The sequence below is a fragment of the Nicotiana sylvestris genome, chromosome 7 (genome assembly GCF_000393655.2).
Source record: "Nicotiana sylvestris chromosome 7, ASM39365v2, whole genome shotgun sequence".
Lineage (NCBI taxonomy): Eukaryota > Viridiplantae > Streptophyta > Magnoliopsida > Solanales > Solanaceae > Nicotiana > Nicotiana sylvestris.
Genome location: NC_091063.1, coordinates 104,323,991 through 104,350,954, shown reverse-complemented (window position 1 = coordinate 104,350,954; position 26,964 = coordinate 104,323,991). Strand labels below are relative to the sequence as shown.

Sequence of the window (26,964 nt, the reverse complement as noted above, 5' to 3'; positions counted from 1 at the left end):
TTGTTTATGGGTGTGTTGTACACCATACTTATAAGCAGGAGGCTACATGGCATTTAGAACTATCATTCTTTCTTATTACTCTAGATCGTGTGGTAGAGCTCAATTGTAAAAACTCAATTTCCTAAACTCTATCTTATTCATAATACTACGATGCCTACATTTAGAAAGACGGTTGGCAAGGGATTGAATACGGTTGTGGAAGAGTTGAGTCAGAGAAACTCGATTTTACATCAAGCTTATGATGAGTAAAAGTAAGGTCTTCAGCAGATCATGTGTGTACTAAGACGTGTAAACTTCTGGAAAAGGAGCCCTAAGGCATGAATATCTATCCACTCATATAGCAAAAAGCAATGAGAGATTCAGAAGGAAGATATAAGCTTCAACAAGTAAAAGGAGTAAGATGAGGGTACGAGGTACCTAGTTAATGAAAATTATCGGTATTTACAATTCACGAAGAAAAATATAAGCATTTTAAGTTACCTTCAACAATAGCAGAGGTATGTACAGTAGGCCACACCCATCTCATTTATGTCCTATAGGGGCTAACAGAAGTAGTATAAGAGAAGGACGGATATTGGAATCCGGCTGGGGTTAGAATAACCCAAAATGGTGGATGGATTGTTTGCGTTAGTTGACATTTCTGGAAGATATTGCAAATGTGCTAATAAATCTTCTTGTGAGACACCTAGATGATGCACTCTAAAATAGTATAACTAGATATGAGTACTACAAAGATAGGCACTGGAATCCTGGAAAGGATAAAAAAATTACCTTAGTACGGCCCCCGTCCCTAGTAAAGAGAGAATGTTAGGCAACTTGAAGAGCCAATGGATAGAGCAAGGGGAGCTAAAAGCAAAAGAATGTCTTGTTGAAGTTTTCAGAATAAAGTGATAGACTGAAACGTCAGCATGATTAGACACGGAATTTAAGAAAAAAGAAAAGACTTTTGAACTTGTGGTATAAAATGTATATTGTGTGGCTATAAATCATTACATAAAGGTAAATTGTTTTCAAATAAGGAGAGGTCATTCTTTTTGGCATGAACTAAAAAGTAAATAGGTTCGCATAAATTGAAACGGAAGGAATATAATAAAAGATCTTGAGATGATGGTGTCGTTTCTCATGGCATATGAAAGAATTAAAAGTCAAAGAGTGGGAGGTAAACCCAAATGAAACTGCTTTTGTTTTTTGTAGTGTTGAAGTTTTTGCCATCTAAACACATGCTTTCTTGTCATTGATGAAAAGTTGTGTTGTGGAATCTTCTACATTTGCTGCTTCAAAATTCAGGATGCCCCGGTGGTTGGATGCTCAGAATCTTCTTCTTCTTAAGCTCTTCACATCTGAAAGTTACCTAGGGCTAGTTACTTAACTATTCTATCTGCGGAATATTCTTCATCTCTAAGCGCCTCATCAGAATGAACTTTTTAACTACTTACCTGAACCACTGACCAGATGTCTTAGATTAAATAAGCCGTTTTGCTTTCTTTTTTTTTCTTTTTCTTTTGAGGTGTTGGAGGGTTTGATTTTGTTACCATGTTAAAGTTTCCTGGACAGCTGGACCTATCTTGATTAGATAAAACATTGTCTGTATTATGTCTTGACGAGGTTACTAGATACTATTATCATTCTAGAAAAAGGAAATTTTCTGTCTGAATGCTAATGGAGAATATATAAGGTTGGAGTTTGACATGTGAGCAAAAGAGCTCAAGTTAAATGAGGAAGGGTGTTTGGGACTGCAAGGGCATGTGAGCAGAGAATCTCTGATGAGTAACTGAGAGATCTTTTAAATTTTGTGGCAAAAGTCATCCTTAATTGCTAGATGTATTATGTCTGTTTGATTCTTCTTCCTGTGTTCAGTTGATATACCTTATCTATAACCAATCATTCTTTTCCCACAACAGTTGGATAACATTGGTGATCATGGGAGTAGGATCATAATCTACAATTTGTGGCTAAATAATGAAGGCAAAATGGAGCTCGACTTTCAGTCAGGTCCTGAGATTTGATTTCTTTATCTGATTTAATTTTCCCATTTGGAATCTCTTGCACTGTTATTTACCATAATAAGACTACTTCTACAACAATAATTGCAGGATATTCGTATCTCTTGTGATGCAGAAAGTGGTAAAAGTTGCTCCAGCACGTCAGTAAGTGACCTGCATCTTGCCAACACTCTTCAGTATTCACTCCGAGTAAGTTCTTTAATGAACAAGATGCACTTGAAGTTTCTTTATTCAAGGAGATCCCTGATTTCTAACTATGTTGTATTCTTCTTCTAAACAGGCATATCTATCTATCTTGTATTTGAAAATCCCTGAAAACTTTTGCATATTGTTGCGCGGACGGATAGTAGAGTATCATAACATTGCTAGAGATCTCAAGTATCCAAAATCTATCGTGTACAAACCTCAAAATGGTGGATGCAAAGAGGTTTCCACTAGTTTCTCTCTTTCTCAAACGTACTGTAAAGCATATCATTGATAACATTGATCAGAGCCTGCTCTTCTCCTCTATTTTATTTGTCAGAACAGTATATCAGTATAAGCCCATTTCTTCCTTTGATCTGCTTATGATTAAAAAGAGACCGATTATTAAGCATAATATATGGACACACTCGCACATACTATAATTTCTGGGAAAAAATGAAAAAATCTGTGTAAAGGGTAAGTTGAGTCAAACTTACCAAATGGAGGATGTAGTAATAGGGTATTCTAAAGCTTCAGATTTTTCTAATAACACGCAGCAGCTTCCTCCTTCTCCCTCTTTAAGATTCCTAACTGTTATTTTTCTTTATTCTTGGCAGGGTTCCATCATTATTTCCATTGGCTTCCTAAAGGAATTGTTGGGAATAAACCCCTTACCAAAATAATATTCACGGTAATAAAGCGGAATAATAATGTAGCACCGAGATACGGTAATTAACAAGAATAAAAGAGTAACAATGACACCAAGATTTTTACGTGGAAAACCCTTCTGAATAAGGGGAAAAAAACCACGACCCCGAGAGGAGCAACTGATATCACTATAGTAAGGAATTTTACACTTTGTAGGTCGGAGGTAAATACTCCAAAGACCACTACAACACTCAAAAGAAATAACCCTCTTTTGATATTCCCACCTCACTACAATATCGCTCACTCTCTATTTTCCTCACAGACTATTTTCTTATACCTTGTCTGTGAAACCTCACTCTTTCTTTCTCTCTTTGTTGGTGTGAAGAAATGAGAGTTGAAGCTCTCCTTTTATAGCCAAAGCTTCACCCTCTAAAGCCTACAATATTTGACAATTTACACACACTTTTCACAATTCAACAAAGTTGGCTACCAAACCAAAGAAATTCAACAAGGTTGGCTACCAAACCAAACTAATTCAACAAGGTTGGCTACCAACCAAACCAAGTCAACAAGGTTGGCTACCAAACCAAAGAAAACTCTTATTAGGCACATGCCTAATACTTCTTCAATGAGATGGACATCATCAATCTCCCCCTCCAGTCTCATTCATCCAGAGGAGGTAGCACTGTCTTCTAGTTTGAGTGCATGCCGACAAGTTCTTTGCATAGCTCGAACTTGTTCCTTGGTACCACCTTGGTCAGCATATCTGCGGGATTCTCATTTGTAGAAATCTTCAAGACTTTTAGAGATTCATCATCTACCATTTCTCGAATCCAATGATATCTCACATCAATGTGTTTGGTCCTTGCATGGTACATAGAGTTCTTGCTAAGGTCTATTGCACTTTGACTGTCACAATAGACGACATACTCCTTCTGATGCAATCCAAGCTCTTGAAGGAATCGCTTGAGCCATATCATCTCCTTGCCAGTTTCTGTAGCGGCAATGTACTCTGCTTCAGTTGTTGAAAGTGCAACGCACTTCTGCAACTTAGACTGCCATGATATAGCTCCCCCTGAAAATGTAAACAAATATCCAGTAGTGGATTTTCTGTTGTCAATGTCACCCGCCATATCAGCATCTGTATAGCCCTTCAAGATTGGATCAGATCCTCCAAAGCACAAACAATCTCCCGTGGTACCTCTCAGGTACCTGAGTATCCACTTGACTGCTTCCCAATGTTCCTTTCCAGGATTTTCAAGAAACCTGCTGACAACACCAACTGCGTGAGCAATATCAGGTCTAGTACATACCATTGCATACATCAAGCTTCCGACTGCTGAAGAATAAGGAACTTTAGCCATGTTCCCTTTCTCCTCCACTGTTGTAGGACACATCTTCTTACTCAACTTTAGATGACCAGCAAGAGGTGTGCTGACTGGCTTAGCATTCTTCATGTTGAAGCGTTCTAGTACACGTTCAATGTACTTCTCCTGAGATAGCCACAACTTTCTACTTGTTCTCTCTCGAACTATCTTCATCCCTAGAATTTGTTGTGCTGGGCCCAAGTCCTTCATATCAAATGACTTGGACAGATCTCCTTTCAACTTTGCTATCAACCCCTTGTCTTTTCCTACAATTAACATGTCATCCACATACAACAACAATATAATAAAGTTATTCTCAGAAAATCTTTTGAAGTATACACATGGATCAGAATAGGTCTTTAGGTATGTTTGACTTTTCATGAATGAGTCAAACTTCATGTACCACTGCCTTGGTGCCTGCTTCAATCCATAAAGACTCTTATTCAATTTGCACACCATGTGTTTCTTTCCAGCTACTTCAAATCCTTCTGGCTGCTCCATATAAATCTCCTCTTCCAAATCTCCATGAAGAAATGCAGTTTTCACATCCAACTGCTCCACTTCAAGATCTAGGCTAGCTGCTAAGCTCAAAATTGTTCGAATAGAAGTCATTTTGACAACAGGTGAGAAAATTTCATCAAAATCAATACCTTTCTTTTGTTCGAAGCCTTTAACCACCAATCGAGCTTTGTATCTGACCAGCTTGCCATTTCCATCTTTCTTGAGTTTAAAGACCCATTTGCATTTGAGTGGTCTTTTACCCTTTGGAAGTTCAACCAGCTTGTATGTGCCATTTTTCTGTAGAGATTCCATCTCTTCTTGGCATAGCTTTCATCCACTGGTTCTTTTCTGGATGGGACAACACCTCCTTAAGACTTTCTAGCTCCCCCTCATCACTGATGAGGACATACTCTGTGGAAGGGTACCTGCATGACTCTACCCTTGGCCTCTCTGATCTCCTCAGAGGTTGAGGTTGTTCTTCTTCCTGAGTGGGGTGCTCCACTTCCTCGACACCTTCATCAAGTTGCTCCCCCTGCTCAATAACCTCACCAGGTTGCTCCACCTGCTCGGCAACCTCGTCGGTTGTACTTTCTGCACTTGTGGGATTGTTAGAAGTAGAAGGAATAGTAACAAAGTTAGGAATTATACCATTCTTCGCCTTTTCTAACATATCAGCAGCAGTTCCAACTTCACTTTCTCGGAAGACTACATCTCTGCTTCTGATGACCTTCTTCTTTACAGGATCCCACAGTCTGTACCCGAACTCTTCATCTCCATATCCGATAAATATGCAGGGAACAGATTTATCATCCAGCTTTGTTCTCTGCTCTTTTGGTACATGTGCAAAAGCTCTGCAACCGAACACCTTCAGATGCGAGTAGGACACCTCCTTGTTGGTCCAAACTCTCTCTGGGATTTCAAACGCCAACGGAACTGATGGACTCCTATTGATCAGGTAACAGGCTGTCTGAACTGCTTCACCCCAGAATGACTTAGGCAGTTTAGCCATTCTGAGCATGCTTCTCACCTTCTCCACAATGGTGCGGTTCATCCTCTCGGCTACGCCATTGTGCTGTGGGGTTCCAGGAACTGTCTTTTCATGTCTGATCCCATGACTTGAACAATACTCTTCAAATTCCCTTGAAGTGTACTCACCTCCATTGTCACTTCGGAGACGCTTTAGCTTTCGACCCGTCTCCCTTTCTACTAGAGCATGAAACTTCTGGAAAACTTGAAACACCTGATCTTTGGTTTTCAAAATATAAACCCATAATTTTCGTGAAGCATCATCAATAAAAGTAACAAAATATTTGTTACCGCCCATTGATTCAATTTCCATTGGGCCGCAAACATCAGAATATACTAAATCAAGTATATTCAATTTTCTTTCAGACGATGTCTGAAATGAGACTCTATGCTGCTTACCAAATAAACAGTAGTCACAAGGTTTTACCGTTGTACCTTTGGCATAAGAAATGAGTGATTTCTTGGCAAGAATCTGCAATCCCTTCTCGCTCATATGACCCATTCTTTTGTGCCACAAATCTACAGAAATCTCATCTTGTGCCGCGTTCAATTCACCTTGGCATATTTCTGCATTTGTCCTGTACAACGTGCCACGAGCAACTCCCTTTGCAATCACCAATGATCCCTTAGTGAGTCTCCACTTTTGATTTGCAAAATAACTCTCGTATCCATCTCGGTCTAAAGCAATTCCCGAGATCAAGTTCATCCGCAAATCAGGTACATGCCGCACATCCTTTAGAACCAATGTGCATCCGACATTTGTCTTGATACAAATGTCACCAATCCCCGCAATCTTTGAGTAACTTGTGTTACCCATTTTCACTGTGCCGAAATCACCTGCTACATATCTGCAAAAAAGATCTCTTACCGGTGTGGCATGGTGAGATGCCGCTGTGTCAACCACCCATTCCGACTCTGGACCTGACAGGTGCATGCATTCCTCTTCCTCATTTATAAAGAGGACAACATTATCATTATTTTGCACCATGGCGGCTGTGTTGTCGTCATTCTTCTGGCCACTGGTTTCACCTTTGCCCTTCCTTGGATTTGGGCAATCTCTTTTGAAGTGACCTGGTTGATTACAGTTGTAGCAATTTCTGACTCTTGATTTGGATCGGTTCTTTGACTTCCCACGAGCTCCGGATCTACCATAGTTGTTCGAACTCCTTTGATAACTCCTGCCTCTACCTTCTGTGATGAGAGTCTGTCCTTGATTTTCAGGCTTCTTTCTCATCTTCTCATTGAGTAGAAGAGCCGATGTGACATCTTTCAACTCAATAGTAGTCTTACCGTGCAGGATGGTTGTTGCCAAATTATCGTACGAAGATGGCAACGAGTTCAATAGCAAGATGGCTTTATCTTCTTCCTCGATTTTCACTCCGAGGTTGGCAAGCTGTGTGATTAGTCCGTTAAACACATTTAAATGTGACAAAAAATTCGTACCTTCACTCATGTGTAGGGCGTATAACTGCTTCTTCAGGTACAATTTATTTGTCAGCGTTTTGGACATGTATAGGCTTTCCAACCTTGTCCAAATTCCACGTGCAGTGTCTTCATCAATGATGTTATTTACCACATCATCTGATAAGTGCAACCTAATTGCACTAGCAGCTCTTTCATCCAAGTCAGCCCAATCCTCAGCTTTCATGGTATCAGGCTTTTTGGAATCAACATCTAGAACCTTGTGTAATCCTTGTTGGATGAGCAGATCTCTCATCCTTCTTTGCCATGTTGAGAAACCGTTATCTCCGTTGAATTTTGCTACCTCGTACTTTACTCCGGACATTTTTATTTTTCACCAAGTATAGTACTACCGACAGTGAATAGTATTTCAGTGAACGAGCAGAACCTGTGCTCTGATACCAGTTGTTGGGAATAAACCCCTTACCAAAATAATATTCACGGTAATAAAGCGGAATAATAATGTAGCACCGAGATACGGTAATTAACAAGAATAAAAGAGTAACAATGACACCAAGATTTTTACGTGGAAAACCCTTCTGAATAAGGGAAAAAACCACGACCCCGAGAGGAGCAACTGATATCACTATAGTAAGGAATTTTACACTTTGTAGGTCGGAGATAAATACTCCAAAGACCACTACAACACTCAAAAGAAATAACCCTCTTTTGATATTCCCACCTCACTACAATATCGCTCACTCTCTATTTTCCTCACAGACTATTTTCTTATACCTTGTCTGTGAAACCTCACTCTTTCTTTCTCTCTTTGTTGGTGTGAAGAAATGAGAGTTGAAGCTCTCCTTTTATAGCCAAAGCTTCACCCTCTAAAGCCTACAATATTTGACAATTTACACACACTTTTCACAATTCAACAAAGTTGGCTACCAAACCAAAGAAATTCAACAAGGTTGGCTACCAAACCAAACTAATTCAACAAGGTTGGCTACCAACCAAACCAAGTCAACAAGGTTGGCTACCAAACCAAAGAAAACTCTTATTAGGCACATGCCTAATACTTGTTCAATGAGATGGACATCATCAGGAATCTCACGCTGGTGAATATTCATGGTTTCAATGTCTACCACAGGAATCGTTTGATATTGGTGAGTTGCTCTATCCAATGTTTTGATTTTGTAAATGGTACTTTGACTCATCTAGCACCTTCAGAAATTTCCCCACTTCTCCAGAAGCCACTTCGCGCTTTTAAAAGACACATAGCTTTTGAGGTTTACTCTAGGACCTGATAATGACTGAAATTGATATGCATAAAACGATAAATATGCATAAAACGATAAAATAGTAAATATTCCACCTGTCTTACTACAAAATTGTTTTGCATAGTGATAAACGAGATATCCATACCTTCAGAGTCTATTAGGACCCAAATAATTTAATGAAAAAGAAAAAGGAAAAAAGGAAGAGAAGGAAAATGAATGAGATGAGATAGTTTCGTAATTTGAACCTAATTGATATGGAGGATAGAGGGAAAAGGATTTCTAATGGGAAACTGTTTGCTGTGGGTCTGAAACAATGTTTCAGTATTAGTTCCATTACGCTTTTAGTTATGCATTCCTCCATATACCTACTTCCCTTAAACATATCTTTTGTAAGCCTTCTCAATTTTTCCTTCCATCTCTCTTATCTTTGTGAACTGACGCTAAATATATATTCTGCATTTAACCTGGTCTTCGGACAAGTATACACTTTTTTGCACTGTGTTTATATCCTTTTGCTTAATTATCTTCTGCAATGGAGTAACAGATTTTACTGTAAATGATATCTTGAGCCTATGTCTTGTCTTAAAAAAGTCCATTCGTTTCTTTGCAGCCATTTTGGAATGTGGCAGGCTCTTCTACCGCTAGAAGCAGAGGGGTTCTAGGTAAGGAGCCTATGAAGCATTTCTTCTCTACTTGTGGGGCTTTATCTTTTGGTCCACTACTAGCTGGAAAAGGCTCTAACTAATTTTCCTGCCTTTTTAGGTGTTCTAGAAACAAACTTTATTCAGCCAACTCATAATAAACAGGACTTCGAGAAAACACCCCTCTTTCAAAAGCTCGAGAACCGATTAAAGGAGATGACATGGGAGTACTGGTAGGCTATTACTTGAAGAACTCTACGCCTACAAACTGCTGTTTAGCACTGAGTTGTATCGCTCCTATTCCTGGGCAACTAGTTTATCTAACTTCTCCACATGGATTACACACCAATAAACTGCTGCTTAGAAAATGAGCTGAATCCCAACTGTCTTGGACGGCCATTTTACATTCTATGCATGTATTTCTGTCTTAAGCAAGGAAATGAGAACTGTCTATTTAGCTTCTCAAATTGATTGCTATTGTTTATCATTCTGGATGCCCTTTTTGCTTGTTCTTTGTGTGATTCTTGTTAATTGAATGTTTATTTGTTGATTGATTGGTTTTATGTATTTATGATTTGATTTTGACAGGGATTATCACTGTGGACTAATTGGTTATCATGCAACTAAAAGGCTTTATAAACCTTCTCAGGTTTCATCAGAATCTAGACAGAAACATGGTACGTATTACCCCATTCCGTTGAGCAAAATGTCCTCTGCTGTTGCTGGTGCCAAAGTTTTCTGTACTGGGAAACCTTCCTTCCCAAATAACACAGAAGATGTTGACGGACCAAAAACAAATAGAGTCTGTTGTCATTATGTGCATATTTCGGTGGGGTTTGGATGATTCCTCATTTCAAGGAGGATTTTGTAGCAATTTGTGAAACGAACAGAAGTTGGTGGAATCATCAAAGAATGTGATATGATAGTATGTACCTGGATATGTGTTCTTGTCAGTAACTTGCCACGGGAGTTGAATCTCTTAACTTGCAAACAACGTATCAAACAAAAGCACAGCTAACACGTGATACAGTTTGAAAATATTGTTTATTGTGCCCTAATCTTCTCTAATTTTTAGTGCTCCTGGCACATAATAGATATACCAAATACATCCACAATAGGAAGATCTGCAAGTTGAAATTAATGGTGTCTAACTTCTGAATGATGGCTTAAAAACAGTAGTATTGTAATATATCCCATCAGACATTATTTAGTATTTGATCAAATTAGGGGGACACGGAGATATAGAAGAATGTATCATAATTCATATTAGATGTATTGTTTGGGAACTTGTTGCTGTCTCCCGTCTTGCATGTGTTCGCAGATTGCATTTTCATATACTTTTATCCACTGGACATACAGTATTAATGCATAAATTTCTCTTTGATCCCTCGAGGTTGTTCAACTTTCATTTCACCTCTATTTGCTATCAGAATAGGTCTTACCCTTGGCCTTTAACAACCCGATGAGTTTGCGCTATACATTCCCGTACTACCCGTAAGCACCTTTTGTCACTAGTACCTCTCATACAATCTTTTGTGATTTACAGCAACCACGAAAAGGAAAGACCATGATCATTCAATAGAACCTGAAATTCTGAAACTAAAGGCGGGATTAAGGGTCAATCTAACTGGTCCCGAGTCCATTCAAAATCCGGTTTGTGTCTACGAACTTTCCTCCACTTATTTTGACTTCAATAATTGACTGTGAAAGTTAGCATTATGTTTTTCCATTTTGTCCATGCATTTGAGGTCATGCTCTTCTTTTCTTTATGTTTAACTGAACATAGCCTGCCAGCACTACCACAAGTCACTTGGAAGATCAAGAGATGGTCCTCCTCCTTAAAGAGAACAAAAGGCTCAACGCACGGTAAGTTCAAAATGAGTCACTTGACTTCTTTTTTATCCTAATTATTCCCACCATGACGGTATTTGCTTGGATGCGGAGTTTAAGGAAGAATGAAAAACTTTTGACACAAGATAAATAACATACTAAAACTACCTTAGGATCATGTGATCTTCTACTTGTTATTTCATCCCTATAAGAGCATGTTATTAAGAGAAAATGAGAATTTTAAAATAAAAGAGTTAACAAAAATAAAAAGGTGTCGATCTTTTTGGAACAGAACAAAAAAGAACAATATCAGATAAATAGAATGGAAGTAGTGTGATAAATTCCAAATTCCAAATTCCAATTGCACCCGTACTTTTGGGCAAGTACAATTCAGAAAGATAAATATACTTAGCTCATAACTGCCAGCACTTTGCGTTCTTCCTTGTAAACATTATGTTCATGATAACCAGCAGTTTTGCATTCTCCCTTCTCGTAAACATCGTGGAGTTGTTACTTGTAACATACTAGTCTTTTCAGATGCTCTTTTCTAAAGTTCCCTTTTATGTGCTTTTTCTGTCCTTCAGATGCTCTGAATATGAGAAGATGGATGAGGAACTTAATGCTAAGGTAATCCTAATAGAATTTGCTTTAGCTGTTGTGTTTTGATGTTCCAGTTGAACGGTGGCATCTAGTTTCAAGTTTTTGCTCTAGTATATTATGAAAGATCTTGAGAACCATGTATTGTTTATGCAACCTATGTAGGTAACTTTGCTAAGGAAGGAACTGAAGGAAGCCCAGCGCGAGTACGGTCGGTTGCTTATTGAATCAGGATCCCTGGAGTACCCCAAGATGGAAAGTACTGTTACTCTATAGATAATACTTGTTATAGTGCTCGTATGTATATATATTTGTAAACTTTAAGAAATCCCTTGCTCAGCTTCTATGTGCTTGTAAGAATAGGGAGCTAACTTGTTATAGTGCTTGTATGTACATATTTTCTGTAAACTATATATTTTTGGTTAAGAAATCCGATATAGCGTCTGCTGAAATTAGCAGGTTCTTCTTCTGTCTATGCACATTTGCTTGTCCCTTCCATATAGGGGCGGATACAGGTGGAAGGGAGTGGGGTTCACGTGCACTCGTACTCCCCTTCCTAAATTACTATAGTAATGCTATCTCTTTAAAACTACATAAAATATGTGCACCCAAGATAAAAAAAATCTATGGTATAATGATTACTGTGTGTACCTCTACAAGGCTAGGAGTTCAAATCCATGTTGATCTTGTTGCCTTTTCCTTTCTTTTTCTAGAATTAGATCCACCTATGAGAGACGGGCGTATGTGGCGTCTCCTCTTGCGTTTTAATTAAGTGTTTTTTTTCTTTTGGTTTATTCTTGCAAAATTCCCAAGTCTCAAACATTGAAATCCCTATCCTACTTTTGTCACCAAAAAACCAAATGTTTGAGTCTAAACTAGTGGAGGTGGAGTACGATGGTTCCGTTATACAACAACAAGGGGGTATCCGAAACTGCATCAACTATAGGGCATCAAACTGTTAAGCCACACTATGTAAGTCTGGGAGAGTGGTGAATATGAGGGTGAGGAGGGGTGTCGATTGTCGAGAACTAGTTCAGATTTATGTCGGGGGGAATCAGCTAGTGAAGCCATTTATACTGTAAGGAGATTGGTGGAACATTATAGGGAAAGAAAGAGGGTCTTATATATGGTGTTCATTGATCTAGAAAAAGCATACACAAAGTTCCAAGGGAGATTTTATGGGATGTTTGGAGGATATAAGGGTACCCATACATTAGGGCGATTAAGGACATGTTTAATAGAGCCAAGACCTGTGTAAGGTAGTGGGAGGAGACTTGGGAGATTTTCCTGTCAAGATGGGGTTGCACTAGGGATCAGCTCTTGCCCCCTTTTTTATTCGCCTTGGTGATAGATGTATTGGTGTGACACTTCCAAGGGGAGGTGCCATGATGTCTGTTATTTGCAGATAACATAATACTGATTGACGAGACGTGAGGTGGAGTTAATGCGAGGCTGGAGGTTTGGAGACAGACTCTGGAGTCTATAAGTTTCAGCTTGAGCAAAATTAAAATAGAATACATGGAGTGCAAGTTTAGTGACATGACTTACGAGGCAAACGTGGAAGTGAGGCTTGACATACAAGTCATCCCCAAGAGAGAAAGCTTCAAGTATCTTGGTTCTATCATCAAGATAATTGGGAGATTGACGAGGATGTCACACATCGTATTATAGTGGGGTTGGATGAAATGGAGGCTTGCATCAGGTATCTTGTGTGGTACGAATGTTCCACAAAGCCTTAAAGGTAAGTTCTATAAGGTGGTCGTTAGACCGACATATTGTATGGGACAAAGTGCAGACATCTAAGAATTCCCATGTTCAGAAGAAAAAGTAGCAAAAATGAGGATGTTGAGATGGATGTGTGTGTATGTGTGTGTACTAGGTGATATGATTAGGAATGAAGACATTTGTGACAAGGTAGAAGTGGCTCTCGTGGTGGATAAGATGCGAGAAGCAAGACAAATGGTTTGAGCATGTGAAGAGGAGATGCACATATGCCTCATTGAGGAGGTGTAGGAGGTTGGCGATGGGGGGTCTTAGGAGAGGTAGAGGCAGATCGAAGAAGTATTGAGGAGAGGTGATTAGGCAGGTTATGACTCACCTTCAGCTTACCGAGAATATAGCCATGGATAGGAGGATGTAGATGTCAATAATTAGGGTAGTAGTAGCAGTCTCGTATTACTTTGGCTTATATTTCTATTACTACCTACTGCTTCTTTCTCTTTGATTTTTCTATTATTTTGTTGTAGCTACTGCTTCTCTTTTCATGGCTTCTTTACTACTTTATTTCCTTTTTACTACTGTCGGTTTTTGCTTTTTTTGAGCCAATGGTCTATTGGAATAATCTCTCTACCTTCACAAGGTAGGGGTAATGTCTATGTATACACTATCCTCCTCAAATTCTACTTATGGGATTCCACTAGGATTGTTGTTATTGTCGAGTCTAAACTAGTACTAGTAGTGAAGGATGTACCATAAAGTCAATAGATTCAATTGAACTAATAATTTTAACACTCCGTCATATATATATATATATATATATATATAGAGAGAGAGAGAGTAATATAAATGTAAACTTGAGCAAGAGTAAAATAAATAAAAACTTGATTGTTATTGAAACTGAAAAATTGATAATACAAGTTAAAAACTTATAATAATATATTAGAGAGAGAGCTCTAATCAATTCTAGAGAGAGAGAGAGAGAGAATTCTTTCTCAAGTGATAGTGTAAGGTATGTGTTTTAAGTGATAGGAAGCTATTTATAGCCAAAAACTAAAAATTACTTAGTGTTTTCTAATGTCATTCATGATGTCATTAGAAGTAAGTGCTAGATGATGTCATGGATGATGTCAGTTGTGATGTCACATTGATGTAGTTTCTGATTAATTTCTTAGAACATTAAATCATGGTCTTCTTCTTCCTCTTCTTCTGATGATTTTTCAGACAAATTGCTTGATTTTGTTGACCTGGAACTTGTGTCTTGAGGAAATCAAGAATTTTCTTCATTTCCTAAATAAAATTAAGCCTGCTGCTGGAATCAGCTAGTTGTGCCTTTGCAATAGAATTTTGTTGTAAAAATAAAATTTGAGCAGCATCTATGATAGCAAGATGTTGCGGATGAGATAGAAACCACTTGTCTACTGCTGGCACTAGGAGTGTCAATGAATATTTAAAAACCAACAAAGACGACCGAACCTTACCGCACCGAACCGAATTTTAGGTTTCTTTAATAAAACCGTAAGTTTTTATTTAAATCTATAACCGTACCGATAATTAGGGTATGTTTTTTAATTTTATAAAAACGAACCTTAAAAATACCGAACCGTACCGAATACATTTACATGAAAAAAATATGTTTATATATTAAGTTTAAAAATAATAAAACATTAAATTTTTTCTTGCTTTGGAATTATGAAAACGTTTACAAGACAACAAGTAATTAAACTCAAAATCTTAATTCTTAAACCTATTATACTACTCCTATTGAAACTAAATTATTTCCATCATATTCACTAGCAAGACACAAGGTATTCTAGTGATTATGAGTAACAAACTACAATGTATTGCATATGTTTTCTTTCATATGATTTAAATTTATATTTTTAAATATTTAATCATCTATAGACTTTATTCTCGAGTTCAAGCTTGCTTAATATCTTTTAACTCGTGTGATTTGTATTTTCTTTGTCTTTGCTTAGTTTCTTTTACATTTGATGAATCTATACTCTAATCATCTTTCATGTATTCTTAATTCATCAACCTTTAAATAGTAAAAAAAGTCTAGAGAGTTTTTCTAAGTCCTATAAAAGTATGTATGTTATTGCATTCTGCTTCTACTAGTGCTTTTAAATGACATTTTAAAAAATACCGAAGATTAAATCGAACCGTATATCGAAGAGAAACCAACATGATTGGTACGGTTTCTACAGTCTAATTTTAGTTATACATAATAGAATAACCAAAAAATTGGTATGGTACAAATTTTATAAAACAACCGACCGAACCGAACCATTGACACCCCTAGCCTGATATGGATTTTGACTGAACCACAGTGGTTGATGAATGTGTTGGTATTACTGTGTTTAACATCAGAAAATTAGAGAAGCAAACAAACGTTAGTTCAATAAACAAATCGTAAAATAATTCCAAGCCCACTGAATGCACAGTGTGTCCTTACAAAATTTAATCCCCTCACTGTTTCCCAAGGTATACGGATTAATTCCTCCCAGGATAGAACGGAATAACTATTCTGTGATAGCAGCACTTCAAATCACAGAACTTCAGCGAACTCAACAAATGGAGCAAATCACACATGACACTTATGTTTATTTAGAATATAATGCAACCATAGAAAAGAGAGGAGAAGATTTCAGATTTTTCTTGTCTCAAAAATGAGGCCAAGCCTCTAAATTTATAGACAAAGGAAGGGTGAGATGGAGAGGTACAATCCAAAAGGTGGCTCTTTCATTTCTCATTCACACCCTTTAAAGAAAAAATGCAACAATCCCTTACATGAATGGGGAATGGACATATGTGAAAAAACATGCATGAAAATACTGTGTGATTCGCAAGTAAGGATTAATCGCAGCTGGATAAGTAGGTTTCCCTTTGAACTTTCTGTAGTGAACTTATGTCGGATATACTCGGTCAATCGGTAGATTTGATATCTTTGAACCGTCGATCTTTAGTGTATACCTAGACAACTATAAGTTACACAATCAATCCTTAACCGTCGTTGGTTCTCACGGTTGTGTTTGTTTCAACCATGAACACCGCCCGATTTCATGAATGCTTAGAGAATGGGCCTTTAATTTCATTCCCCTTAAAGCGGCTTACACTTCACACTCACATAGGTGATTTCTAAACGTGTAATCCTATAGACACACTATCTGGTCAATCCTGCCAGACTTAGCAAATCATTAAAAAGCTTTAAGCTTATTGACTCATCAAAAAGCCTTAATGTTTTACCTTGATTTCTGAATATTGTCTTCATCACGAGAATGGGTTGAGTTATTTGACAATGTTGAACCGTCATTCATAACTTTGTTTGATCTCTTTGAACCTAGCTCTTGGGATCTCCAGTCTGCTAGGTAGAGTTACTGCCATGATGACTTATCCCAGGCCTTAGCCTCATTCCCTTCGATGATCTTTCAACTGCCTCTCTAGATAGGCCTTTTGTAAGTGGATCCGACACATTATCTCTTGACTTTACGTAGTCAATCGTGATAACACCACTAGAGAGTAGTTTGTCTAACGGTATTGTGTCTCCGTCGAATGTGACGAGAATTTTCATTATACATAATGCTCCCTGCCTTGCCTATTGCCGCTTGACTATCACAATATATACGTATAGGTGCCAAAGGTTTGGGCCAAAATGGAATATCTTCCAAGAAATTCCGGAGCCATTCAGCTTCTTCACCGGCCTTGTCTAAGGCTATAAACTCAGCCTCCACTGTAGAGCGGTCAATGCACATTTGTTTGGACGATTTCCAATACATCACTCCACCACCGACTATTTAGAATCGGTTGAACCGGTAATCTAATTTGCATCACTGTACCCCTCTATTATCACGGGATACTTATTGTAGTACAAAGCATAATTTGGAGTATATTTTAAATACTTCAAAACTCGTTTCATTGTCATGAAAGTTCAATGGAAACTTTCTTATGTCGTAGAGTAATACGTCTCGACTTTCGATTGTATATCAGATTATTGATTACAGTTAGTATTAATAGTATATTATAACAATAGCTAGAATGATTGGCATCAGTTGTGGCCACAACCTTTTAATATATAATACATTTCACAATCATTCCGTCATTTTCAAGCATTTGTATGTTATTTATTCATACGTCTATATGATATGCAAATTATAGCACCTTCATTCATGAAACAAATCCAACTTGCAATAGATTTTGATCATGTTCATCGGTTGGTTCACCTCATTATAGACCAACGTATTAATACGTTCGTTCATGAAAGGTCATATTTATACAAAACATAAAAACGCACTTTTCATGAAAAGTCACAGCCTTTCAGGTGACACCCTTTCATAAAGAGCTAAACATTATAAATGTTTAAGATAGAACAAATCATTTCTAGAAAGGCACGTAAACAACTTTCGAATTTGTAGTTTCATCACTAGTCATAACTAAGACTGAACATGTAATGAATTCACCGACTACCATATCAATATCCCTAATGATTCATGGGGTTCGAAGAATTATATCATCTAATTCTTCTAGATAATATATACATCACGTTTTAACATTAGCTTTTGTTATGCATAAGCTAAATGCCCCCACATTTCACTTGTTTCATGTGCATTTACTATCGATATATAATCCATATATAAACAAATAATGACTACATAATTTAAAGTATTCTTAATGTAAATACACTAGTTTGAAATCATTTGACAACATTTTCTAGTCAAATTTCATATGCCATTATTTGGGTGCTTGTTTTAGTCCGCAAAGTGACTTAACAAGTTGACAAACCTTCTTTCTTTTTCAGGAACCACGAACTCTTCAAGTTGTTCCATATAAATTTCTTCCTCCAAATCTCCATTTAAGAAGGATGTCGTTACGTCCATCTGATGGATTTCAAGGCCATATATGGTGGCTAACGTTATTACCATTCGAATAGATGTAATTCTCGTTACCAGTGAGTACATGTCAAAGTAATCAAGACCTTCTCGTTGTCTTAATCATTTGGTAATCAATCTTGCCTTACATTTGTCAATAATACCATCAGCTTTCATTTCCCTTCAAAAACTCCACTTAGAACCCAAAGGTTTATTTCCTGGAGGAAGATCAACCAATTTCCAAGTATGTTTATTTAATATGGATTCTATCTCACTACTGACTGCCTCTTTCTAATATTTTGCTTCCGAGGAAGACAATGCTTCTTTAAACGTTTGAGGCTCATTTTCTAACAAGAATGTCAGAAAATCCAGTCCAAAGGAAGTAGTTATCCTTTGACGTTTACTACGTCTTGGATTTTCCTAATTAAACTTACTTTCCTTTGCTTCTTCTCGAGTTTGTCTAGATATTTCACTAGACGACTCATATTTCTTTTTATACGGATAAATATTCTCAAAGAATTCAGCATTATCTGATTCGATTACCGTATTATTATGAATGTCGGAATTTCCTGATTTATGAATCAGAAAACGATACGCCTTACTATTTGTTGCATATCTTATGAAAACGGAATCAACAGTTTTTGACCGGATTTTTATCCTTTTGGGTTTAAGAAATTGCACTTTACCCAAATACCACCCCACACTTGCAAATATTTCAAGTTGGGTTTCCTTCCTTTCCATTTTTTTCATATGGAATGGATTGTGTCTTGCTATGGGGAACGCGAATGAGTATTCGGTTAGCTATAAGCATAGCTTCCCCCCACAAGTCTTCTTTGACGTTCTATTCTTCTTTCCGCAATTCCATTAGATTGCGGTAACTAAGGGGCGATCGCTTGGTGAATAATTTCATATTCCAAACATATTTTTTTTCAAAAGGAGATTCATATTCGACGCCCCTATTACATTGTTGAGTCAACCACAAGAACTGTTGTTTGTGTCATGACAAAGCCAGAATTAATAAATGGTGAAGTTTTTAATCTTCAAACCAAGTAACATCTGATACAACTAGATCTAGTAAACGATGAAGTTTTTAATCTTCAAACCGAATAATATGTGACACGTCAAATTTAATAAACGGTGAAGTTTTTAATCTTCAAACCGAATAATAAATTGGAGTAGAAAATCACTAAGATTTTAATCTCCAAAATGAGTATAAAATCACTTAGACTTTAATTTCCGACAAACGAGTAGAAAGTCATGAAGAATTTATTCTCAACGAACGTGTAAAAAATCACGCAGATTTTGATCTCGAAGCGGGAGTAGAAAATCACGAAGATTTTATTCTCCATAATGGATATAGAAAATCACGAGAATTTTAATTCCCTTTTCAAATGGTTTTCTAACTAAACAATTATACACTTTAAACAATTTGATCTCTTTCTCTAATCAAACACATATATGTTCATCTTACATATCATATTCATGATCTCAAGAATATGTTCAAGTATTAGTGTAAGCCTAATTCACATCTTACAATCGTGATGTCACGACCCTAACCCCGAACCTGGAAGTGACGGTGCCTCTCGTGAAGACAAGGACAGCCAGTTAAATCCAATTCACTTTTTAAAGCAGTTAACCAACATAAAAATAGTCTAACCATGATTTAAATATACTAAATAGCGGAAAAATCTCGAAAAAATGCGGAAATACAACCCGACACAGCACTAACCGGGGTGTCACAAGTCACGAGCATCTATGAGCCATAATACAAGTCTGCTAAAGTCATAAACTACTACAAAGGTTTGAAAAGGAACAAAAGTGCTAGAGGAGTAGAGACACGGGGCTGCGGACGTCAACAGCTACCTCGTAATCTCTGAAAGGACCGCCTGGAACTGGAGGAAATCAGCACTCTAGAGCAGAACCAGCAATGCCTGAATCTGCACACAGAGGTGCAGGGAGTAAAGTGAGTACTCCAACTCAGTGAGTAACACAGGTAAATAATGACTGAAAGTAAGAAAACACGTAAGGCACAAGGCATTCTATAATGAAGCAGTAAAACCATTTAAAAGCATTACAATAGTGAAAAGTTGAGTAAAATTCTATTTCAACAAGTACGCAAGTAATTGACACGTAATTAAGGTAACGTAAACAAAAAGAAGTTCGCCCCTCGGGCACAGTATCGACAAATCCGCCCCTCGGGCACAGTATTGACAAATCCGCCCCTCGAACAACATCTCAGAACAGTACCAGCCCCTCGGGCAATCACATAGAACAATACCAGCCCCTCTGGATCAATCTTACATCACAGTGGGTACCCGCGCTCACTGGGGGTGTGCAGACTCATGGAGGGGCCCCTTACGGCCCAAGCGCAATAACAAGCCATCTCGTGGCATCAAACTAGGCCATCGGCCTCGGATCCATCCAGCCACCTCATGGCGTACATATCTCAGGCCCTCGGCCTCAAATCTGTATCAGTGTTTTCTCACAACATAGGCCCTTAGCCTTACTCAGTTAAAAATCCTCACAAGCCCCTCGGGCAATAGTAAAAGAGTGTTTCTCAGCCCAAACATCATTTAAAATATCATTTAAGTATTAAAACTAAGTAAACATGGCTGAGTAGTAAAACAGTGACATGACTGCGTTCAAGTATAAAGTTAAAACAGTGGGAAATATCAATAAAAATCCCTGAAGGATTCAAGTAGTTGGCACTAGGCCCAAATATGGCATTCATCTCAAATAATAATGATAGCAAATAGTTTTCAATCAAATACGCGGTAAAATCATCAATCAGGACGGACCAAGTAACAATCCCCAATAGTGGACGACCCCACGCTCGTCATCAAGCGTGTGCCTCACCTCAATATAGCACTACGATGTGCAATCCGGGGATTCAAACCCTCAGGACATCATTTACAATCATTACTCACCTCGAACCGGCTAAATCTCTAGCTCGCGACACCTTTGCCCCTCAAATCGGCCTCCACGCGCATCGAATCTATCCAAAATTAGAACGAGTACGTCAACATATGCTAGGGGAACAAAGCCCAAGCGAAAACAATCAACAAAGGGCACAAATCCCGAAATTACCAAAACCCGAGCCCCAGGCCCACTTCTCGAAAATCAGGAATTTTTATATCAATAGATTCCTCATCTCCCCACGAGTCAATGCATATCAAGAATACCAAAATCGGAGTTCAAATGATCCCTCAAATCCTCAATTTAAGGCCTCTTAAACTCAAGCCCTAATCCTCCATTTTTAGCCTTTTAATTCCTTTAATTTTAGTCTTAATCTATGAAATACTACCATAGAAATGTGTTTTAGGTTCAAAATCCTTACCTTAACGAAGTTCCCTTGAAATCTCCCTTCCAAATCGTCCAAAAGCTCTCAAGCCGAAGTCAAAATTGTGAAAACCTTCCAAAAATCGCAAAGGCAAGCTTATATACATTCTGCCCAGACATTGTCGCATCTGCGACTCACCAACCGCTTCTGTGGTATTGCATTTGCGGTCAAACCACCGCTTCTGTGGAAATTCATTAATCCAGCCTAAACCGCATCTGCGGTCCAATCGCTGCATCTGCGACTCCGCAGGTGCGGCCCCCATACCGCATCTGCGGTTCCAGACATCCCTCAGCCTTTCCGCTTCTACGACACACTCAACGCACCTGCGACACTGCACCTGCGGTCCCCTAACCGCAGGTGCGAAAACACCAGAAGTAGCAAACTTCAACGGCTGCAATAACCTTCCACTTCTCCGTTAACCACCCAAAACCATCCCGAGACCCCCCGGGACCTCAACCAAAAGCACAAACATAACTCAATACCTTATTCAAACTTGTTCGAATCATCAAAATGCCTCAAACAACATCAAATCTACCAAATCACATCGGATACAAGCCTAAGTTTCTCAAAATTTTCCGAAATACGTTTTCGATCAAAAACTCAACCAAACCACGTCCGAATGACCTGAAATTTTACCCACACATCCCAAATGACACGACGAAGCTACTGCAACTCTTGGAGTTCCATTCCGACCCCTATATCAAAATGTCGTCTATCAACCAGAAATCACCAAAATATCAACTTTGTCAATTCAAGCCAAATTCTACTCTAAACCTCCAAAACCTATTCTGATCACACTCCTAAGTCATAAATCACCTCCCGAAGCTAACCGAACCATCAGAACTCACATCCGAGCCCTCTAACACATAAGTCAACATCCAGTTGACTTTTCCAACTTGAGCCTTCTTAAAAGAGACTAAGTGTCTCAAACCTTATCAAAACCACTCCGGACTCGATCCGACCAACCCGATACCACAAAACACGGATAACGCAGCATAAAGAAGCAGAAATGGGGAAAATGAAGCGGTAATTCATGAGACGACTGGACGGGTCGTCACATCCTGCCCAACTTAAATAAACATTCGTCCTCGAACGAGTCAAGAAACATACCTGACGCCTCAAACAGGTGAGGATATCTGCTCCACATCTCCCGCTCGGTCTTCCAAGTAGCCTCCTCCATGGGCCGACCTCTCCACTGCACTTTCACTAAAGCTATATCCTTTGACCTCAACCTTCGAACCTATCGACCTAGAATTGTTACGGGCTCCACATCATAGGTTAAATCATCATCCAACTAAATCGTGCTGAAATCCAAAACATGAGACGGATCCCTAATATAATTCCGAAGCATCGAAACATGAAATACTGGATGCACACTCGATAAGCTGGGTGGCAAAGCAAGCTCATAAGCCACCTCCTCAATCCTCCGAAGCACCTCAAAAGGTCCAATGAACTACGGACTCAATTTCCCTTTCTTCCCAAATCTCATAACACCCTTCATGGGTGAAACCTTCAATAGAACCTCTCGCCCACCATATAAGACACATTGCAAACCTTCCTGTCAGCGTAACTCTTTTGCCTCGATTGCATTGTACGAAGCCTCTCCTGAATCACTTCCACCTTCTCCAAAGCATCCTGCACCAAATCTGTCCCCAATAGCCTAGCCTCACCGGGCTCGAACCAACCAACTGGAGATCTACACCGCCTCCCATACAAAGCCTCATATGGAGCCATCTAAATACTCGACTGGTAGCTGTTGTTATAAGAAAACTCTGCAAGCGGTAGAAACTGATCTCATGACCCTCCGAAATCAATAACACAAGCACGCAACATGTCCTCCAACATCTGAATAGTGCGCTCGGACTGCCCATCTATCTGAGGGTGAAAAGTTGTGCTCAACTTAACCTAAGTACCCAACTCTCGCTGCATAGACCCCCAAAACTACGATGTAAACTGAGTGCCTCTATCTGAAATAATGGAAATTGGGACACCATGCAAATGAACAATCTCCCGGATATAGATCTCTACCAACCGCTCTAAAGAATAGGTAGTACACACAGGAATGAAGTGCGCGGACTTGGTCAGCCGATCCACAATCACCTAAATAGCATCGAACTTTCTCAAAGTCCGTGGAAGTCCAACAACAAAGTCCATAGTGATTCTCTCCCATTTCCACTCAGAAATATCCATTTGCTGTAGCAAACCACCCGGTCTCTGATGCTCATATTTCACCTGCTGACAATTGAGACACCGAACTATGAATCCCAAAATATCTTTCTTCATCATTATCCACTAATAGTGCTGCCTCAAATCCTGATACATCTTCGCGGCACTCGGATGAATGGAATACTGCGAGCTATGGGCCTCCTCCAGAATCAACTCTCGAAGCCCATCTACATTGGGCATACAAATCCGGCCATGCATCCTCAACACTCCATCATCACCAATGGTCACATCTCTGGCATCATCATGCTGGACTTTGTCCTTCAGGACAAGCAAATGCGGATCATCATACTGGCGCTCTCTGATGTGATCATATAAGAAAGACCAAGAAACCACACAAGCCAATACCCGACTGGGCTCCGAAATGTCTAACCTCACGAACCGATTGGCCAAGGCCTGAACATCAACTGCAAGAGTTCTCTCCCCAACAGGAATATATGCCAAACTCCCCATACTCACTGCCTTTCGGCTCAAAGCATAGGCCATCACATTGGCCTTTCCCGGATGGTACAATATAGTGATATCATAATCCTTAAGCAACTCCAACCATCTCTGCTGCCTCAAATTAAGATCCTTTTGCTTGAACAAATGTTGAAGACTGGGATGATCAGTAAATACCTCACAAGATACCCATACAAGTAATGCCTCCAAATCTTCAATGCGTGAACTATGGCAGCCAACTCCAAATCATGAACGGGTAGTTCTTCTCATGGGGCTTCAACTGGCGAGAAGCATAAGTAATAACTCTACCCTCCTGCATCAATACACAACCAATCCCAACTCTCGAAGCATCACAATACACGGTATATGAACCTGAAGCTGATGGCAAAACCAATATTGGAGTTGTGGTCAAAGCTGTCTTGAGCTTCTGAAAGCTCTCCTCACACTCGTCCGATCATACAAATGAAATACCCTTCTGGGTCAACTTAGTCAAGGGCGATGCGATATATGATAATCCCTGAACAAACCGGCGATAATAGCCTGCCAACCCAAGAAAGCTGCGAATCTTTGTGGCTGAGGTCGGTCTGGGCCAACTCTGAACCGCCTCTATCTTCTTCAAATCAACCTGAATACCCTTGCTGGACACCACGTGCCCCAAGAAAGCCACTGAACTGAGTCAAAATTCACTCTTGGAGAATTTTGCATAAAGTTTCTCCTCCCTCAATCTCTACAAAACAACTCTCAAAATGCTCCGCGTGCTCCTCCTGACTACGCGAATACACCAGAATATCATCAATGAAGACTATGACGAATGAATCGAGATAAGGACGGAACACATTGTTCATCAAATGCATGAACGCTGCTGGGGCATTGGTCAGCCCAAAAGACATCACCAAGAACTCATAATGACCATATCAGGTCCTGAAAGCCGTCTTAAGAATATCTGAATCCCTGATCTTCAACTAGTGATAACCCGAACGGAGATCAATCTTGGAGAACACCCTCGCTCCCTGAAGCTGGTCGAATAAATCATCAATGCGAGGCAAAGGATACTTGTTCTTAATTGTTACCTTGTTCAATTGCCTATAACCAATGCACATTCTCATTGTGCCATCCTTCTTCTTCACAAATAGAACCGGCGCACCCCAAGGTGACATACTAGGCGAATGAACCCTTTATCTAGGAGTTCTTGAAGCTGCTCCTTCAATTCCTTCAACTCCGCTGGTGCCATACGATATGGCGGAATAGAAATGGGCTGAGTGCCCGGCACCAGGTCAATACCAAATTAATATCCCTGTCCGGCGGCATGCCCGGTAGGTCTGCAGGAAACACATCGGGAAAATCCCTTACAATTGGGACAGAATCAATACTGGGAGCCTCAGCTCCGACATCCCTCACAAACGCTAGATATGAAGGATGACCCTTCCCAACCATACGCTGGGCCTTCAAGAATGAGATCACTCAACTGGAAACATAATCAGTCACACCTCGCCACTCGATCCGTGGCATACCCGGTATAGCCAATGTGAATGTCTTAGCATGATAGTCCAGAGTAGCATGGCACGGAGATAACCAATCCATGCCCAAAATGACATCGAACTCCATCATACTCAGTAATAACAGATCCACTCCAGTCTCCAGACCCCCAATAGTCACCACACACAACCGGTACACACGGTCTACAATAACAGTATCGCCCACCGTTGTAGATACATGAACAGGTAGAGCAAGAAACTCATGGGGCGTACCCAAATAATGGGCAAAGTATGATGACACATAAGAAAAGGTGGAACCGGGATAAAATAATACAGAGGCATCTCTGTGGCAGACTGAAACAATACCTATAATAACAACATTTGAAGCAATAGCACGGTTCTGCTTGGGAGTGCATAGAAACGAGCCTGACCACCCCCTGATCAACCTCCCCCTCTGGGGCGACCCCTGGCTGACTGACCCCCACCCCTAGCTGGCTGAGCGGGTGGTGGTGAAGAAATTGGCGCTGAAGCCGATGGCTGGCCCCTCTGCTAGGACGAACTAGCAACACGGCAAGGATACTACCTCCACATGTGGCCCATCTCACCATACTCAAAACAACTCCCAGGTGCTGGGGAAGGGGACTGAAGGGAACCCCTCGCACCGGAGTGACTACCAGATGTACTCGGCATAGAAGAACCCTGAACTGATGGAGCACAGAATGAAGTCTGAGCTGGAAGGGCACTAAGGGATGACTGGCCCTATTGAGAACCATAATAACCATGACCTGAAGATGCCCCACGATAACCTGGGCGAGCTGGCTGAGCAGACCTGAATGAACGGCCTCTGCCATGCTGAAACTAACTGCTCGAAGGAGCACCACTATAGCTTCCAGATCCTTGAGGCCTCTTGGCCTCCCTCTCCTCACGCTCTTGACGGCGAACCGTCTCAATCTCATAAGCGATATCCAAAACCTCCTCGAAGGTAGCACCAATCACCCTCTCCTTTGTCATAAGAATACGAAGATGATAAGTAAGACCATCAACAAATCTCCCGATCCTCTCTCGATCTATCGGAACCAACCAAATGGCATGACGAGCCAACTCAGAAAATCTCAACTCATACTGTGACACAATCATATCCCCCTGTCGCAACCACTCAAACTGCCTACGCAGCTCCTCTCCGCGGGACTGCGGCACACACTTCTCCAGGAAGAGAACGGAGAACTGCTGCTAAGTAAGGGGCACTGCACCAACAGGCCTACGCCTCCCACCAAGTGAAGGCAGCCCCAGAAAACTGAAAGGTAGTAAATGCCACACCACTAGTCTCAAGAATCCCTGTTGTACGAAGCATCTGCTGGCACTTATCCAAGAAACTCTAGGCATCCTCACCCTCTGCACCATTGAATGTCGGAGGCTGGAGTCTA

General features: G+C 39.8%; 1 protein-coding gene across 1 annotated transcript; it reads left to right on the top strand.

Moving 5' to 3' along the window:
• Positions 1–8,546: 8,546 nt before the first annotated feature.
• On the top strand, positions 8,547–11,940 carry LOC104223327 (protein MICRORCHIDIA 6-like). The gene is made up of 8 exons (XM_070151002.1): positions 8,547–8,798; positions 9,020–9,071; positions 9,172–9,283; positions 9,639–9,727; positions 10,597–10,703; positions 10,837–10,916; positions 11,465–11,507; positions 11,643–11,940. Exons 1-8 carry the CDS (start codon positions 8,664–8,666, stop codon positions 11,751–11,753), a joined length of 729 nt encoding a protein of 242 aa, XP_070007103.1. The 5' UTR covers positions 8,547–8,663; the 3' UTR covers positions 11,754–11,940.
• The last annotated feature ends 15,024 nt before the right edge of the window (positions 11,941–26,964 follow it).

Excerpts from the sequence above, each read along its gene's own strand:
- LOC104223327 (XM_070151002.1), top strand. The coding sequence starts at position 8,664 with ATGGAGGATAGAGGGAAAAGGATTTCTAATGGGAAACTGTTTGCTGTG. Across the intron at positions 9,728-10,596 it reads AGAATCTAGACAGAAACATG|CAACCACGAAAAGGAAAGAC; the intron begins GTACGTATTACC and ends TGTGATTTACAG. Across the intron at positions 10,917-11,464 it reads AACAAAAGGCTCAACGCACG|ATGCTCTGAATATGAGAAGA; the intron begins GTAAGTTCAAAA and ends TCTGTCCTTCAG.